The sequence below is a fragment of the Mesoplodon densirostris genome, chromosome 5 (assembly GCF_025265405.1).
Source record: "Mesoplodon densirostris isolate mMesDen1 chromosome 5, mMesDen1 primary haplotype, whole genome shotgun sequence".
NCBI classification, from domain to species: Eukaryota; Metazoa; Chordata; class Mammalia; order Artiodactyla; family Ziphiidae; genus Mesoplodon; species Mesoplodon densirostris.
This window is the reverse complement of record NC_082665.1, coordinates 144728415-144746902: the sequence shown is the minus strand read 5'-3', so window position 1 is coordinate 144746902 and position 18488 is coordinate 144728415. Positions and strand designations below refer to the sequence as shown.

General features: G+C 35.1%; 1 protein-coding gene across 3 annotated transcripts in view; it reads right to left on the bottom strand.

The window, feature by feature from the left end:
* XRN1 (5'-3' exoribonuclease 1) overlaps nt 1–18488 on the bottom strand; it is a 99035-nt gene that overhangs the window by 38348 nt on the left and 42199 nt on the right. For all 3 annotated transcript variants that reach the window (XM_060099574.1, XM_060099576.1, XM_060099575.1), the window contains exons 20-27: nt 18280–18411; nt 15398–15560; nt 14581–14694; nt 12147–12245; nt 9594–9709; nt 8934–9080; nt 3268–3357; nt 2748–2883 (exon numbers count right to left, since the gene is read on the bottom strand). In XM_060099574.1, the coding sequence (XP_059955557.1) occupies nt 2748–2883; nt 3268–3357; nt 8934–9080; nt 9594–9709; nt 12147–12245; nt 14581–14694; nt 15398–15560; nt 18280–18411 (997 nt within the window). The remainder of the gene's footprint in view (nt 1–2747; nt 2884–3267; nt 3358–8933; nt 9081–9593; nt 9710–12146; nt 12246–14580; nt 14695–15397; nt 15561–18279; nt 18412–18488) is intronic.

Below are 18488 nucleotides of genomic sequence, written 5' to 3'. Positions count from 1 at the left end.
CAATTATACTCCAATAAAGATCTATTTAAAAAATTAACAGGGAAAAATATACTGTGTACAAAAAAAAAGTGAGAATACTTTATAACCATTGCAATCCTTTACTACGATTTACATTAAATATTTTCAAAAAGTGAATTCTTACCTGATAGGAAAAATGGCAGCAGTTTACTTGTAATGATAGTTACCTATTTTTAGACTATAGCTTATGGACATAAGTACAAAAGGGCACAGAACAGCCCTAAGCTACAGAGTCCATGTACTATAGAGTTCTTGTATTTATAGACTGTAAAATGCTCCAGCCTTTAAACAGTCTATTTTCTTTTATTATAGAGATATTTCATTTCTATCTATAAATAAATATTTACTGAGTTCTATTTATGTGCCATTTATTGATTTAGGTACTGGAGATAGAACAGTGAACTGTTCTTCTATTCTAGTTGAGGGAGACATACAAGAAACAAACTAAGGGGAAAAAAATAGCACGCTTGAAGATAAAAAGCATAGAGGAAAATAAAGCAGAGACGGGGATCAGCAGTGTGGGGAGAGACTGAAATTTTAAATAGGGTGAAAAGTGAAGGTCTTGCTGAGAAGGTGTCTATGTTTCCAGGGCATAGCAGACTAGAAGTACTGATAGAGTACAACTGGTGCCTACTGACAACAGCAAGAAAAAAGAATATGAGAAAAGATTTAAAGTAATTTAAAAAAGCAGACACAACAACTGTGCCTGGAGGATTGCATATGAAAAAACAACCCATATGTTCTAACACATCCCTAGGCATTATTACTATAATTACAGCATTGATTAGAAAATATGGCATTCAAACCTGACTCATTAGGCAAATTAATAGACTAGGGCATTTTCACTATAGGCCCCAACCCACAGCTACTAAAATGGGAAGTTCTGGGGAATGACTACTGAAAGTGTGATCAACGGGGAGCTTGCTAGAAATGCAGAATATCAAGAGCTGCTCATCCTAGAGCTACTGAATCAGAATCTGTATTTTATCAAGATCCCCAGTGATTCATCTGCAAAGTTCAAGAAGTACTGCTCTGAGGGTGGAATCCAGAATGTGTGTTTTTTTAAAAGCTCCTCCAGTAATTTTGATAATTAGCTGAGTTTGGGAACCACTGTCAATAAGAAAACTAGGGATACTTTTAATGATGACCCTGCATTAAAAAGAAAAGTTTATATTATATTCAGAATGTTATGTTCATTTTTTAGTTTTTATCCTTCTTTTATTATCCTAATAACATTATAACACTGAAAAGGGAAAAAAAAAAGTCACTCATAACTGCTCCTCCTTGACTCATTAACAGGTTTAATAAAAAAGTCCTGTCTTATCTATATGTACATACATTTAAAAAATGTTGTAATCAAAATAATAGACTACAACTTCGTATGTGTATCTTCAGTTTGCAAAGTAAGGGGAGAATGTGTAAAACACTTTAGAAAAAGCTCTGCATCCAAATGGGTTCAAATAACATTTGAGCGCTTAAAGCTATAAACTTTTGTTAAGTGGAAAACTCATTTCAAAAACCATACTGGACAAGTAGACTTTACACTGAAAGACAATTAAAAAGAAATGCAGGCTTTCTATCCTCAGCTGAATATCATTAACCTTTCAAAATATCAAACTCTTGGCTCTGAGCCTTACATTTTTTCTTAAAGAGTCATCTAGTGGTGATTTTCCAGACGGAATTCATAGCTCTTGAGCATGTGATAAGAGAATTCAAATAATTATAGCTAAGTATTATTAAGCATTAATAATAGCTAGGCATTATTAGGAGTTTGTATGTATTAACTCAGTTAATTCTTTTGAGGACTATATGAGGACTATGTTATTCTTATTTTACCAGTCAGGAAATGGAGGCATGGAAAGGTTAACTATCTTGCCTAAGGTTTTAAGTACTGAAAGAGGGATGGGGGAAAATGACGTGAGAAACCAGTTCTTAACTTACTCTGCTGTTAGTTCAAACAAGAGAGCACTGTGTTAGGAAAGCAACATCATTTTAATAAAAAGGCAAATATGTGAAAAATAAAATTGTAAGTTAAAAAAAGGAATAAAATTAACCCATTTTCTATTGCCTCAAGATAGGGAATCAAAACAGATAAAACAGTTAAGCCTACACAGGTTACTGCTTTTTAAAATCAAGACATAAAAAAAGGATAGTTTAAGTGGGATTTCAAAAATACTTAGTAACTGAATGAGTTTATCAGTGGGAAATAAAAGTGAAATAAATATAATTTTTATGTTCTATAAAAAGATAAACTGTATCTTTTAAAGAACTTAGAATAGGAAAGAATAGGAAATTAACCTTATTTCTCAATCACAAACTTTCTATTGACTAGACTCACAAAATATTAATTCTTAAAATTAGAAACACTACAAGGACATAAAATTTAAATGCTATGGCTTTAGGGACTTTCTTGGTGTTCCAGTGGTTAAGACCCCATGCTCCCAATGCAAGGGGCATGGGTTCGATCCCTGGTCAGGGAACTAAGATCCCACATGCCACAGGGTGTGGCCAAAAGAAAAAAGATGTGCATTTATATTTATTTAGACAAACTTAATGGACACTGGAAAAGGCTGGAATATTTTTTTAAATTACAGAATATTTTGACATAATTTAGAATCACTAAGTGTATGTTTTATTTGATTGAAATACAAATAAATTATTTGTAGGATAACATATAGTTCATTTAACTTTAAATCTCATCAGTAATCTTCATTATTGAAAATTAGTACCTTGCACTTTTCAACTTCTTCTTCAATTTTCTCAACAATAGCTGCATCCAGAATTTGTAAATCACAAGAAGAACGAGACAAAGTACTGACAGGATGTCCCTTTAGCCAAGTAATAATTTCTTGAACTTTCTCAGCACTATATTAAAAACAATAATTTTTTCACATTAATTGAAACTTTCTGAGGGTTTACATAAAAGGCCTGATATGAACTTTCTGAGGGCTGTGAATTATAAAAGATATCAAATATATAATTAATCACACCACTTAATTGGGGCTAATTATGCATCCAATATAAACATGGACATGTTATTTCTCAGTAATTAAAAAAAACACAAAAATTAGTTTAAAAGTACTTTACTGATATAAATGAAATAAAAAATTATATTAAGATCTTAAAGCAAGGACAAAACAATACAAAACCCTCCCCCCAAGAGTAATATAAATTCTTGATTAATTACTACCCTTCAGTAGAACCACTAAGTTGAACTATGCGGCAATAAATCTCATAAATTTTGCTTACCCATTCTCATTTTCTCCAGGCCAAATGTCGTCTTCATAGAACACATCCTCTTGGCTATTTTTGGCTATAAAACTAAACAGTTCTGGAGCTCTAGCCGAACAAATAAACAAACAAAAATACTGCTTTTAAAAATATGGCTAATTTCATATAAACTTCCTATCAAATTTCTGGATCCTAAGGGGATATATTAAATATACTGAGGACTAATTATGTACACATATAAGGGATAGAGACCAAAAGATTGAAAGTGTTCACAGGCCCTCAAAAAAAGATGAGGGAGAAATGATTCAATTCTTAAGTATAATTAAACTATGATTACTTATAAACTTCCATCACTGACTCTATCCCTCTTAGACTATAATGACAGGTGATAAATGGACAAAACCAATGTATCCAGGTTCATTTTCTAGTTTTCACAATAAAGCTAGAGCACTCCACAAAAGAGCAAATGAAAATCCATTGAAAGTTTCTTCTGATATTCCTCAAAATTCCATTGTTCTCTAACAGTGTACTGTAGTACTTTCAAATACACATAGCAGACTGAACACATGTGCTTATTTCTGCTCCCTTCCCAGCCTGCTAAAAGAATAGTAAAGTAGAAAAAAGGGCATGGACCTATAAAGACAGATGAAGAGAGAAGCAGAGAATCTGATAGTACATGTTAACAAAATTTTAGAAACTGAAAACTGAATAGATAAGTATGAACTGACTTGACAGATAGGAATAAGCTGTACCCTAAGTCACCAGAGTGGGAAGTCAACAAGAAGCAAGTTGATGTGAACTGTGGAAATCTGCAAAAGCTCAGGAGATATGGGCTCCATACATTTTGATGCTGCAGTATGGGGTGGGTTTAACAGGCTTTTAGTTGAAAATTTTGTAAAATAAGCAGTTAGGCAGTCACCTCCACCTCAGCATAAATCCTGTAGTTTACTTTCAGAGAGGCTAAACAGGGGGCTGCTCGAGCCTTGGGTAATCCAGGCACAGGAAACTGGATGGGTGGGGCATGAGGAAGAGAGGATAGGTGCCCTACTGAAAACAGGGGACCAGTGAAAATATAACTCCTATACAACATGCCACTAGGAAGCAGGCTAGGAAGTATAACATTTTTAAGCAGCAGACTCTGAGATGGAGATAAACATGGAAGAAGTTTATTAGTGTGTTCTGTGGAAACAACACCTGTGGAAGGGAAGGAAGGAAGGGGAATTGGGCCCAGGGAGAAGTTGGGCTGTGGCTCAATCTTAATGAACTCCTTGGCCAGTAGCATAGAGATCTCAAAGTAGGATGGCTCCTCAGACTTATCCTGAACTGGGGCAATCAGGTTGGCTGAGCCTTTATGTCTTCTTGTTGATCATCAGGTATTGGATGTGTGGCTGTTGTGGGAAAGGGACGTCACTTTAGGTGAGGCAGTTCTCTTCTGTTGGGCAATTCCTGAAGAGGGCTCGCTGCTGAGGGCTGTAAGACAGCAGCATTCCTGCTGCCCAGGGAACAGGTCCTGAGTCGTGAAGAGACATCTGGGTGTGTACCACAGTATCCACTATGTAATGAGACCCCCTTTCTCTGGTTAATTTCCAGAACACTGGACGTCAGTTTTGTTCTCCATATCTGTCCTCCAAGAAAAAGGCTGCAGAATACCTTTCTGGGAAAACTAACCAGCTCAAGAGAAAAGATATACATATAGGTAGTGATATTTGGAGATGTTCTACTGAAACAGCCAAGTCCCACCAGAGAAGCCTCATTGAAGCACATTAAATTTCCAGTCAGCTTTTTAATCACTGAATAGTAAATATGGTAAGACACTAAAGAACCACGAGACCAAAAAAAAAAAAAAATCTTTAACGTGAAAGGAGAGATCAAATCAAACAGAAAAGGGGAAAAAAAAGCAATTTGTAGTAAACAGAAAATATTAAGAATAGAAGAAAATCTGGATTACTATCTTCAGAGAAATAAAAGAAGATATTTCATTCATTATAAGAACAAGATGCTACAAAAAAGGAATGCCAGAGAATAAGGAAACACTTCTAGAAATTAAAAATGATTAAATAAAAATAAACAATAAGTTAAAGCTGAAGAAATCTCCTACAGAGTAGAACAGGAGTATAACAATACAGAAAATGGATGAAAAGAGATAAGAAAATTAGGAGAATTAATCCAGAAGGTCTAACATCTATCAAAAGGAGTCCTAGGGTTTCCCTGGTGGCACAGTGGCTGAGAGTCCGCCTGCTGATGCAGGGGACGCAGGTTCGTGCCCCTGTCTGGGAAGATCCCACGTGCTGCGGAGCGGCTGGGCCCGTGAACCATGGCCACTGAGCCTGCACATCTGGAGCCTGTGCTCCGCAACGGGAGAGGCCACAACAGTGAGAGGCCCGCGTACCACAAAAAAAAAAAAAAAGAAAAAAAAGACAAAAAAAGGAGTCCTAGAAAGAGAGAATGACAACAACAACAAAATGGTGAGGAGGAAATTATCAAAGAAATAATACAAGAAAATTTCTCAGAATGGAAGGGCATCAGTTTCAAGTCTGAAAGGGCTGAACAGCAAAATGAAAGAAAAAAGACCCATTCCAAGGCACACATCTTCACATTATTAAATAGTATTGGTAAAGGGAAGATTCTAAAAAGATTTCAGAAAATGAAAAATAGATCATGCACAAAGATTAAGAATCAGAATAACACAAGACTTCTTGACAGCAAAGGAAACACAAGAATGGAGCAGTGCTTTTCAAATTCTGAAGGAAAATAATCTCCAATCTAGGATTCTAGACCCAGGCGAGCTATCAACCAAGTATCAGGGAGATTTAAAGAAATTTCCAGACATGTAAGCTTTCTCAGGAAGCCACTGGCATAAGTGCTCCATCAAAATGGAGACATAAATCAGAAGGAATAAAGCATGAAAGCCAGGAAATAAAGGAATCCTATGCAGAAGAATGGTGAAGGGAATTCCTAGGATGATAGTAAAGAGAAACTTGAATGAAAGCTGTACAACAGCCCAGGAGAGCAATTAGTTCACACTGAAGCAGGAAGAAAGACAGTTTTAAGAGGAAGTATAAAAGAAGAAAATGGAACTGAGAGGTCACATGATCTGTTTGACTGTATTAAGTTTTCCAGCTATGGTACAGAGTTTGGGGCCGCACTGGTTACGTGAACATAGATAAGAAACAAATGAATAAACAACACAGAAAAAACAAAAATGTGTACAAGAAAGGAAATGCAATACTCTACAAGATCCAGAGGTGACCATTTACATTATCTTAATCGACTAAACCTTAAGAACAGATTTAATTTAAAAAATTGCGATAAAACTATAATGAGAGGGGAAATGTGTTCATGTGTGTAGGGAGGTAAGGGAATGGGGAGTGGGGCTGGTAAAAGAAAGCTAAAGCTTCATCATTCATGGTACAAAATCAATGCATATGTCAAGTTGACAAATCAAGAAAAAGCAGTCTAAATATGACATTTTTAAGGAAACATGGAGGTAAATAGAAGAAATTATGTAAATTTTTAGATGGTAATATGCAGTTGAAATGTGTCTCCCCCACCCCCACCCCAACATAAGACATAACTGAAGTTCCAACTCCTAGTACCTCAGAATCTGACTTTATTTTGAAATAGGATTTTAAAAGAAGTAATCTAACTAAAATGTCATTAGGATAGGCCCTAATCCAATGACTGGTGTCCTCATGAAAAGGGGAAATTTGGACACAGAGACAGAAACAAAGGAAAGATGATATGCAGCAAAGGAAACCATAAACAAAACGAAAAGACAACCCTTAGAATGGGAGAAAATATTTGCAAATGAAGCAACTGACAAGGGATTAATCTCCAAAATACACAAGCAGTTCATGCAGCTCTATATCAAAAAAATAAGCAACCCAATCAAAAAATGGGCAGATCTAAAGAGACATTTTTCCACAGAAGACATAAAGATGGCCAAAAGCACATGAAAAGATGCTCACATCACTAATTATTAGAGAAATGTAAATCGAAACTAGAATGAGGTATTACCTCACATGGGTCAGAATGGCCATCAACAAAAATTCCACAAACAGTAAACGCTGGACAGGGTGTGGAGAAAAGGGAACCCGCTTACACTGTTGGTGGGAATGTAAATTGGAACAACAACTATGGAGAAGAGTACAGAGGTTCCTTAAAAAACTAAAAATAGAACTACAATATGATCCAGCAATCCCACTCCTGGGCATTTATCTGGAGAAAACCATAATCCAAAAAGACACCTACACCCCAATGTTCATTGCAGTACTATTATTTACAGTAGCCAAGACATGGAAGCAACCTAAATGTCCATCAACAGAGAAATGGATAAAGAAGATGTGGTACGTATATACAATGGAATACTACTCAGCTATAAAAGAGAATGCAATAATGCCATTTGCAGCAACATGGATGGACCTAGAGATTATCATACTAAGTGAAGCAAATCAGACAAAGATAAATATATGATATCACTCATATGTGGAATCTAATTTTTTAAAAAATGATACAAATGAACTTATTTACAAAACAGAAACAGACTTACAGGTATCCAAAACACACTCATGGTTACCAAAGTGGAAACGTGGCGGGGAGGGATAAATCAGGAGCTTGGGATGAACAAACACACACTACTGATATAAGACAGATAACCAACAAGGACATACTGAATAGCACAGGGAACTCTATTCAATATTTTGTGATAACCTGTAACAGAAAATAATCTAAAAAAGAATGAATATATGTATATGTATAACTGAATAACTTTGCTGTACACCTGAAACTAACACAACATTGTAAATCAACTATACTCCAATAAAATTAAAAAAAAAGGATGATATGAAGACACATAAGGAGAAAACCATGTGAAGATGGGAAGACTGGGGTGATGCATCTATAGGCTAAGGAACAAAACTCGTGAGGCTACAGGAAGCTAGGAGACAGGTATGGAATAAGTCCTTCCCTAGCACCTTCAAGGGAGGCATGGCCTTATCAACATCTTGATTTTGGACTGCGGTGCTCAGAACTGTGAGACAATAAATTTCGGTTGTTTTAAGCCACCCAGTTTGTGGTATTTTGTTAAGGCAGCTCTAGGAAACTAATACAGGGATCCTCAAATATAAGAAGGTTAGAAACCAGTGGAACAATGGACAGAACATTCAATTGTTCATCAGAAGCAGAGCATTTCCTATGAATCGTTGACACTAGCTCAGTAAATCTTGGTACTCAGATTTCTCATTTTTATAACGAGGAGCTCAGACTTGTTGATTTCTTAGACTATTTCAGCAATAAAATTCAGTGATTCTAGGATAGTAATCTATTGTCCAGCTAGAGTTTTGAGAAAATTCACTATGCCAAGAGTTGTTTTGTTTATCCATACCAATCCTCTTACTACTGACACAGACATGCAGAGTAGTGAATAACTTACGATAGTAAGTTAAGGAAATTTTTAATTAAAAGGAGGCCAATTCTCATCATCCTTTTAAATTTTGAATAATATAAGTATAGTATTTTTCTACTCTATTGTAACTAGTGGTTATGATGCTTCATGACACTAAATTAAGTTTATATTAACATATGTCACATTTTACTAAAGGAAACATTTTTCTTATCAGCAAGGCAAAATAGTTATCACACTCCTACGTTTCTGGATGCCTAGCAGGATCTTGCTAGACACTTACCTCTCCAAGTACTCTGCAAGAAGTTGTTCTGCTGCAGATGAATACATCCATTCACTTCCAACTTTCTTAGTATATCCAGGTACCTCCTCATTTTTTTTGTTGAATTTGAGATTCAAACCCACATTTGCTTTATGGTCTCCATGAGGGCTGAATTTAAACCACACACACACATACACACAAAAGTTTTAAAATTTTGTTCAAAGAATAAAAAGCTTTGCTTTCAATTTTTAGAAAAGTTTAGTCTTGATTGGTTTTCTACGTTTTTGTTATCATGGTTATTTCCAAAGTAGCAGTAGTGGAAAAACTAGAGGAAAGGCTTCAAAACCCAAGTTAACAAAGCATACAAATAGATTATGTAATTGAGAGGAGAATGAAATAAGGAAATGTAGGGAAATATATAATTGAGATTCACACACACCTTCTGATACCTTTTTTCAAGGTTCAATTTGTTAGATGCTAAAAATTAGAACTGTCTTTCCAACCACCTAAAGCATGTGCCATTTAGATAAAAGATCACCATCAGAGGAATCTATGCATAATTTTTAAAGAAAATTCAGAGCAATTAATAAGAGAAAATAAATACTGAAATATTAACCATTTTATCTTTATTATTTTATTTTTTTCTGCCACTTTAAGTAAATTTCTCTAACATAAACTTACTTTCTCCTAGATCCTCTTCCAATAAAAATACTTCCTGTAAACCTTGAAACAAGGTATCCACTCACTCCAAGGCGACTGGCCAACACATATCCTGGGTTGTACTTTATAGAATATTTCTTTAAATATAAAAACAAAAAGGTCAATTATGGAAACACAAAGCATTAAAGCAGCATTTCTTTACCTTTAAAATCTGGAGATAAGACATCACTAACATTTTGGACTGTGGCAACATAAGGATTCTCAAAAGTAAGTGACCTATTACCCCCCACCCTGCTTTTTGTTAAAGGATTTATAGGCAGAATATTTCTGCTCCTCTCTCTCCTTAAAGAACAGAATTCCCAAGGATGAATGAAAGGGGGAGGAAACATCCAGTTTGTGAAACTGCCTCAAGAAATAAACTCTACAGTAAGTATTAAACGGCAAACTCTGTAGGCAAGAACGATTTAAAAAAAATTAATTTTCATGTTCTAAGAAGGACCTGGTGAAGGACCTGGTAAAATACCTGGGAAAAATTGAGGCCTTGATAATTATTACATTGAATTAAAACATGAGTATGTCATCAAAATAGTTGCTACTGAGCAAAACTGAGTGTCCTGCATATATAGATATAAGTAATATTTGTTTCCCCTAATCATTTATTATCATATGAAAATAAGTATGAATAGGCTCATAATTAATACATTGTTAATACAATTCAGTCAATGAAATGTAACCTTTATTTGTGTACTTACGGGAAGAAATTATGAAGACAGTCAAATTAAAAAAAAAATTATCAGATCATACAATTTTTAACCAGGAAGTAAATTACTCACAAATCCAGTACCAACTACAGTAAGCTACCATATACTCCTAACATTATGTATGCAGTAATAATACATACTTATTTTATATGGATTTCATATACTATGTTCATGTAAATGAATATGTAAATATAATAAATATACTATATTTAATAAATTATAAAAATATTTTATATTCTTATTTCATGGGAATGTAAGGATATTTTATCATCAGCAAAGCAAAATTTACAGAGAATGGTAAGGAATTATTTTCCACCATTATTTTTTTAATGATAATGTCTACAATGACCCCTAAATGGATAAATTTTTTAGTGGCCTGGAACATAAAGTCACTATTAAAATACATTCATATGCTAGTAAAGAATGCAACATAATCAAAAATATTATCAGATATAGAAAAATTTCAGAATATAAAGGAAGAATTAAGGCAATAGTTCTCTACACAGGTAGTACCATTGTTCTAATAAGTATCTGAAAATGTGTTGAGGCACATTCAGTTACAATAATTGACACAGGTTAAGAACACTTAGTGTCCAGGCACCAAGATGCCAATTGTCTTGCCATATACAGGGCAGTCCTATTTAATACATAGTAGTCCTACTCAAAATACAATTAGTACTCCTTTTGAAAAATATTGGACTATGGTATAGTTAAAGTTAATTAAATCACCACAAATATCCTAGAAATTATAAAATAAAAAGTAGAGAAAGAAGGCTTGAGTAAAAGATCAAGAAGATATGTAAAGAGAAAGAAAGTATACTGGAGAAGGCATGCCCAGCAACACTGTACCCTTAGAATTGGGTAGGCTCTGTCAGACCTAAAAAAAAACCAGGGATGAAGCAACAAGTTCTTCTGCCTCCACTGACTCCCAAACAGAGTTCCAGCTTCTTCATCTAAAGGGCCACTCTCCTGATTTCCTGACTCTGCCTTCTGAATTATTTCTCCAAAAGAGACCTGATGGCAAGATTTTAGGGACTTCTCTGCTTTCCATAAAGGTTCCTCATGGGTATGCTGATGCCTAATGCCTTAAACTCATTTCACAGGAAATAAAGTTTTAGATTTTTACTACTACCAAAAATAAAATATAAGTAGCAACGGCTGGCTGAATGTGAATTAATTTCAGTCAAGTTAATCATCTAATCAATCAATAAGAACAAATGATAGATATCGGGATTATCCCCTTATTTTAACAGAGAAAAATAAAAGGGTGCCATGAACTTAAGTGCAATTTCCCAATTTTCTCTAGGGACTGTTCATCTTTAGATGAGTAGAGACATATAACCTTTGCAAGAAGGTCATTTGTTACTTGTAACTAAAAATGCAGACCTTGATTAATTATGAAAGGTTTAAAAAAACCCAAGTCTATTCCCAGAGGGTATGCTAATCAATGTGCCACTGGGAATTCCCTGGTGGTCCACTCACTGGTTAGGACTCCGGGCTCTCACTCCCGAGGGCCTGGGTTCAATCCTTGGTCATGGAACTAAGATCCCATAAGCCACACTACCAACAACCATTAAAAACAACCATTATAGATTAATAGTGGGATTTCAGCAGTTTTTTCCCCAAAGATTATCATGAAGTTTTGAGCACAGATTCCACTTATTTTTAACTAATACTAGATGCAACTGTGAGAGAATTTAATCAGTGTTAAATAAAATATTTGCAATAATTCAAAGGAGGTACCAAAAATATCCTCCTAACAGTTTTAAAGGTAATCAATTCTAAATTAAATAATATGGACTATAGTACTCACATGCTGGTTTTGTATTAAAGCATCAAGATTGGGTTCACATGGAATACTGAAAACCACACGAATCCTGCCTTCTGTAATCACATCCCCTGAATCCTGAACCTTGGAGGGGAAAAAAAAAAAATCACAGTATGTTTTAGTCTCTTTCACTACATTTTATTTACTTGTTTTTCTACTTATTTGAGTAGTGTTTATTATTTCTGAAATCCAGTAAGACAATAAAAGTAGATAGTGGAAATTTTCTTCGAATTTGTAAGTGGATGTGCTTATAAATTTGGGTCATTGTACCTTGCTTTAACCAGTTGTTAACCAGTCTTTTTTAAAAAAATTAACTTTAATTTGCAAATAATTTCAAACTACCAAAAAGTTGCAAAAATAAAACAAGTCAAAGAACATTTACCCAGATTCACCTATTACCAACATTTAACTCCATTTAACATTTGTGCTCTATGTGTGTATTTACATACACATAATTATTTTTTGAAACTTTCTGAGGGTATATTATATATATCATGTCCATTATCCCTAAATATTTGGTGCATATTTCCTAAGAAGGATATTTTATTATATTACCACAGTATAGTTATTAAATACATAAATTTATGACACAATACTTTTATCTAATCCACTGTCCATACACCTGTTTTGTCAGTTGACCTAAAAGTGACCTATATTTATAGAAAACTCTTTATTCCCTCGACTACAGGATCAGGCTAGGATCAGATGTTGCATTTAGTTGTCATATCTCTTTAGCCTCTTTTAATCTAGAATATATCCAGAGCCTTTGTCTTTCACACACTGACATTTTGAAGAATATAGTTCATTCTTCCCTCTCTACCCTGACTTTTTTTTTTTTTTTTTTTTTTTTTGTGGTACGCGGGCCTCTCCCTGCTGTGGCCTCTCCTGCTGCGGAGCACAGGCTCCAGACGCGTAGGCTCAGCGGCCATGGCTCACGGGCCCAGCCGCTCTGCAGCACGTGGGATCTTCCCGGACCGGGGCACGAACCCATGTCCCCTGCATTGGCAGGCGGACTCTCAACCACTGCGCCACCAGGGAAGCCCTCTACCCTGACTTTTTAAAAACATTTCTACATTTGGGATTTGTCTAGTGCTTTCTCGTGATTAGGTTAATGTTATATATTCTCAGCCAGAATAGTGCACAGAGGATATGTCCTTTGTAGAGTATCCCATCTGGAGGTACATGATGTTCATCTGTTACTCACTATTATATTAATTTTGATCATACAATCAAGATGTTGCTCAATTTCTTTACTGTACAATTATAGTTTTTTGTTTTCCTTGCAACTAAATAAACAATCTGTGGGGAGACACTTTCTAAGACCATGAAAATATCTTGCTCCTGATCAAAAATTCCCCTTAGATTTAGCTTCCAATGATGATTGTTGCCTGATTCAATCTGAATCATTATGCTTGTTAAATGATGGTTTTCCAACGCCCTCATTCCCTCCACAATTATCCCTGACATGATAATATAAGCAAGTCTTTCTTTTCTCCATTTATTTACCTATTTATTATCATTATGGAATCATGCATTCCTATTCCCCGCCCCTGACGGTTTATAATTCAATATGTACTCGATTATTTTGGTAATTAAACAGTCCCAGATTTGGCCGGTAGGAGCCTCTTCAAACTGGTTCCTGTGTTCGTGATATGCTCACATCATTCTTGTGAGTACCTCCTTGCTTTCCCGCATAACTAGTAGTTCTAGGCTCATCTTGTACTTATTCTGCCTCAGCCCTGTAATCAGCCATTTCTCTGAGAAGGCCAGTTCCTTTTAGTGGGATATGATGTTAGAGATCAAGATCGGACTGTTACATGCTACCAGGGTATCTTTGCTTCCAATCCTTATGAGCAAATAGGGCTAGAAAATATATGTAGGTATAGGCACATATGCATTCATATATCTACAAACATACATAAATATACCCATATACAAGTGCCTATATACATACACATACACACGTATAAAGTATTTTAGCAATCATGAGTTTACATTAATACCTCCAATTCTAATCTGTCCCCACAGGTTCTTTCTTGCATTCTCCTGTTCTATACTTACAAGTACCTTTTCCCATGTGAGAGCTGGAGTTCCCCAAAACATCAACACATTTATAAATTCATCAACCCAATAATACATTGAAAATAATTTCAGAATTGCTTCATCCATACTATAATAAATAAACCTATGAAAAAAGGGATTAGAATCTGAATTCTTCTTCCACCACCTCCTGATCTCAGTGTGCTCAACACTAAAGATATACAGCCAAATATTGTGTTTATAAATTAGATGAATGAACTCTTTCTTTTTTCCCCTTCAGTATTATATTTTATTTTATGCCTAAATGAAGAGAAGTTAAATAACTGTATTAACTTGAAACCATAAAGAAATTCAATTAGTAATAATAACAGGTACTAACTTCTCCAGTGCATCCATAATAGGGTGTTCCCAGCATAAAGACCATACTTCTAGGAGGAAACAAGTCATCCAATGTTTTAATATTGGAGAAACGGGAGTCAAAAGCTCTGATGTCCTATGTAGAATGAAATACCAAAGTGAATCATTACAGTCAAAATTTCTATAGACTGCATACCAAGATTTTTTCCTATGGGATTATGACTATGCTGTCTACAAATGTCAAATGTAAAGATTTTCTACATAACAATACCAGAATCTAAAATTTATTATCTCCTTATATGTCAGACACTCTTCTAGGTACTTTACACATTTATTAGTTCATTTCATCCTGAAGACAACCCTCTGTGGCAGAGACCATTACTAGCCCCACTTTATAGATGAGGAAACTAAAGCACAGAAAGAAGGTGATCTTGCCCAAGCTCATAGGGCTAAGAAGTCAACTCAGTCAGTACTCTTAATCACTATGCTATACTGTTGCCCCCAAATTACATGATCACTACATGCATTTAAAAAAATTTGCCCCCTTACAACATCTAAGATCACAAACACAAAAGCAAATGCTTTTTGTATTTACTAATTTATTTAAAGCAAACTTTTTGTGAGAATAATAAATAAATACAAAAGAAAAGTTTCCTAACCATACACAGAATGGGTGTCTGAGCATGTTATACTCCTTTTAAACACTACAGTATTTTGCAAATTACATTAAATAATAATATCTATTATATATTGCTACATATTAATATGATATAGTGTTTTCTTTATACAGTGTGCAACAGTGTACATTAAGATAGAATTGAGACCTGATGGAGACTTACTTGGACAATAGTTTGATAAACAAATGGAAGAACTTGTTTTGACCACTGTTTCTCTAGACGGACTTCACCATTTTGATTTACTTGATATTTACGACCTGTGAGTAACTGACCATATACAACTGCAGATGTTTCACTTATTATTATTCCTTTTCTTCTCAGGTAGCTCAAAGAAAAAATAAAAAATAAATATAGATGTGTAAGAGTGTGCATATATTCTAAGATGATAATCATCATTCAAACTACCAACTCATAATCAAATGCTTAAATAAACTTTAAATAAATATGCTAGCAGTTCTGAGTACCTAACTTAAGACTTTTTGCATTATCCTGTGGCTACCCTTCCCAAAGTCTGTAAGATTAAATAAGAACTCATAGAGTTGTAAGAAACTCCTGTGTTTCATACCCACTAGGCTGGCTGTAACAAAAAACTGAAAACAAGAAGTGCCAGGGGACTTCCCTGGTAGCGCAGTGGTTAAGAATCAGCCTGCCAGTGCTGGGGACACGGGGTTCAAGCCCTGGTCTGGGAAGATCCCACATGCTGTGAAGCAACTAAGCCCATGTGCCACAACTACTGAGCCTGCGCTCTAGAGCCCGTGAGCCACAACTATTGAGCCCGTGTGCCACAACTACTGAAGCCTGTGCGCCTAGAGCCCATGCTCTGCACCAAGAGAAGACACCACAATGAGAAGCCCATGCACTGCAACGAAGAGTAGCCTCCACTCGCCACAACTAGAGAAAGCCCACGCATAGCAACGAAGACCCAACGCAGCCAAAAAAGAAGTGTTGGAAAGGATGTGGAGAGACTGGAACACTTGTATACTGCTGACAGGAATGTAAAACAGTGCAGCCACTGCGAAAAGTTTCACAGTTCCTCAAAAAGTTAAACAGAGAACTGCCAAACAGCCTGGCAATTCCACTCCTAAGTATGTAACCAAAGAACTGGAAACAAGTAATCAAACAAATATTTATAGACCTATGCTCATAACAGCACTATTCACAATAGCAAAAAGGTGGAAAGAAGCCATATGTCCAACAGATGAATGCATAAACAAAAGGTGGCATATCCATACAATGAAATATTTGGCCATAAAAAGAAATAAGTATTGACATATACTACAATGTGTATGAACCCCCTAAACATGCTAAGTGAAAGAAGCCAGACACAAAAGGTCACATATTATGTGACTCTATTTATATGAAACATCCAGAATAGGTAAATCCAGAAAGACAGAAAATAGAGATTGACAGGGAGGGGCATTCAGTGGGCTTTTCAGTCTAAAGTAGGGGTTGGCAAACTATGGTAACAGGCTAAATCCAGACTGCCTCCTATTCTTATAAATAAAATTTTACTGGAACACAGTCAATCATTTATTTAATATCTATGGCTGCTTTTGTGATATAACAACAGAGTTGAGAAGTTGTGACAAAAACTGTAAAGTCTACAAAGCCTAAAGTATTTATTATTTGGCCTTTACAGAAAAAGTGTGATGATTCCTGATCTGAAGATACAATCATTCTTCATCTGAGGGATATTTTCTTATCTCCTTTTCATTTCCTCTTTCTAGAACTCCTATCAGATAGATATCAGAAATTCTGACTATACTATTTTCATCTCTTTGTGCTTTTTGTACTATGTGCTGAAGGAATTCCTCAGCTTGATCTTTTAGCTCACTGATTCAGTTTTCAGTATGCCCATACTACTTTCAGACCATCTACTGAGCTCATTATAGAAATCATAATTTTATTTTCGTATATGTGTTTATACAAAAATATATGTATTATAATAATATATACTATATATAGTTATATAGTTAAATAACATTATTATATATACATATATTTTATATAGCAAAATTAAAATTATGGTGAAAAAAACAGATATGTTCCCTACCCTTATGGAGCCTACTATCTATGAAAAGAGTCTTAAAGTAACCACATTCATAAATTTATTATTATGATTCTATTTATGTGCTATAAAAGAAAATTCAGAATGATGTGAGCTATGACAGGGGTATCTAATTTACACTACTGGGAGGCCAAAAATGCTCCACTTCTCCCCCTGACAGCTATGTTCATCTCCTTTTATGTTGGATAGCTTTTCATGGTCTTTTTACATATTTCCTGTTTAATCATCTTTGAATAAGGATATTATGGCCTGGTATTAGCTCCTGTAACTGTAGAAGAGGTATCTCCTTGAGTTCCCATTTATCAATGGATGCTACTACAGTTTAAACAGGAGGGCTGATGGATATACATTTATAACACCATTTCATGTGCCACTGCCAGTTTCTATTATTCTGTTTTGGTTTAGGGAATTCTAGTGTTTGGATGAAAAAGGAGAGGTACTATTAGGGTGGGATCATGGGACACAAAGCACCCTGAAAATTAGCATTCCAAGGAGGGTTAGCTTCTTCATTACTTAGTTGGTATAGACCTTGCATTTCTGAATTCAGAGCGTAAGAGACTTGGGTGTAGGGAGGAGGGGAGTAGGGAGGAGGGAAGGGTGAAGAACAAAGGAGAGTATGCCCTCCTATTTTTATTAGTTACATGTGGCCAAGAAATTCAATGGCCTTATGGTTAGTGAGACTAACTTTCAAATTCAGGCAACTTATGAACTGTGTATTCCTGGTGTAAGTGATTATGTCTTTTCTTTCTTTTTTTTTGTACATCATGAAGTATTTTAGTGACAAACTGGGCAAGGCTCTAACTGCTGCTAACCAGATTTTATTTTAAATTAGAACTCATTACTTTTTTAGACCATAAAATGAAGATGCAGTCAGTATTCAGAGTAATCACACTAAGTGGAAAATAAGTTAAAAAATAAGTACATTAGACCACCACATTCTAGTTCAATGACATTAAATACTATTTATGACACTCACTATTCTGAAATTCCTTGTACTTCTTTTGTCCAGTTAGATTGTTCTTTGTCTCCAAGATGGATCACTTTAGAGGGTGGCGCAGTTCTTCCCAAATAAAGTTTCTGTGTTCCTGCAGGTTCTTCCAAGTAAAACCTTAAAAATTAAAATTATATTACCCCCAAATGTGTGGTTTAATATAGAGTTCTAGTAGTGTGAGTCTTCAAAGTGAA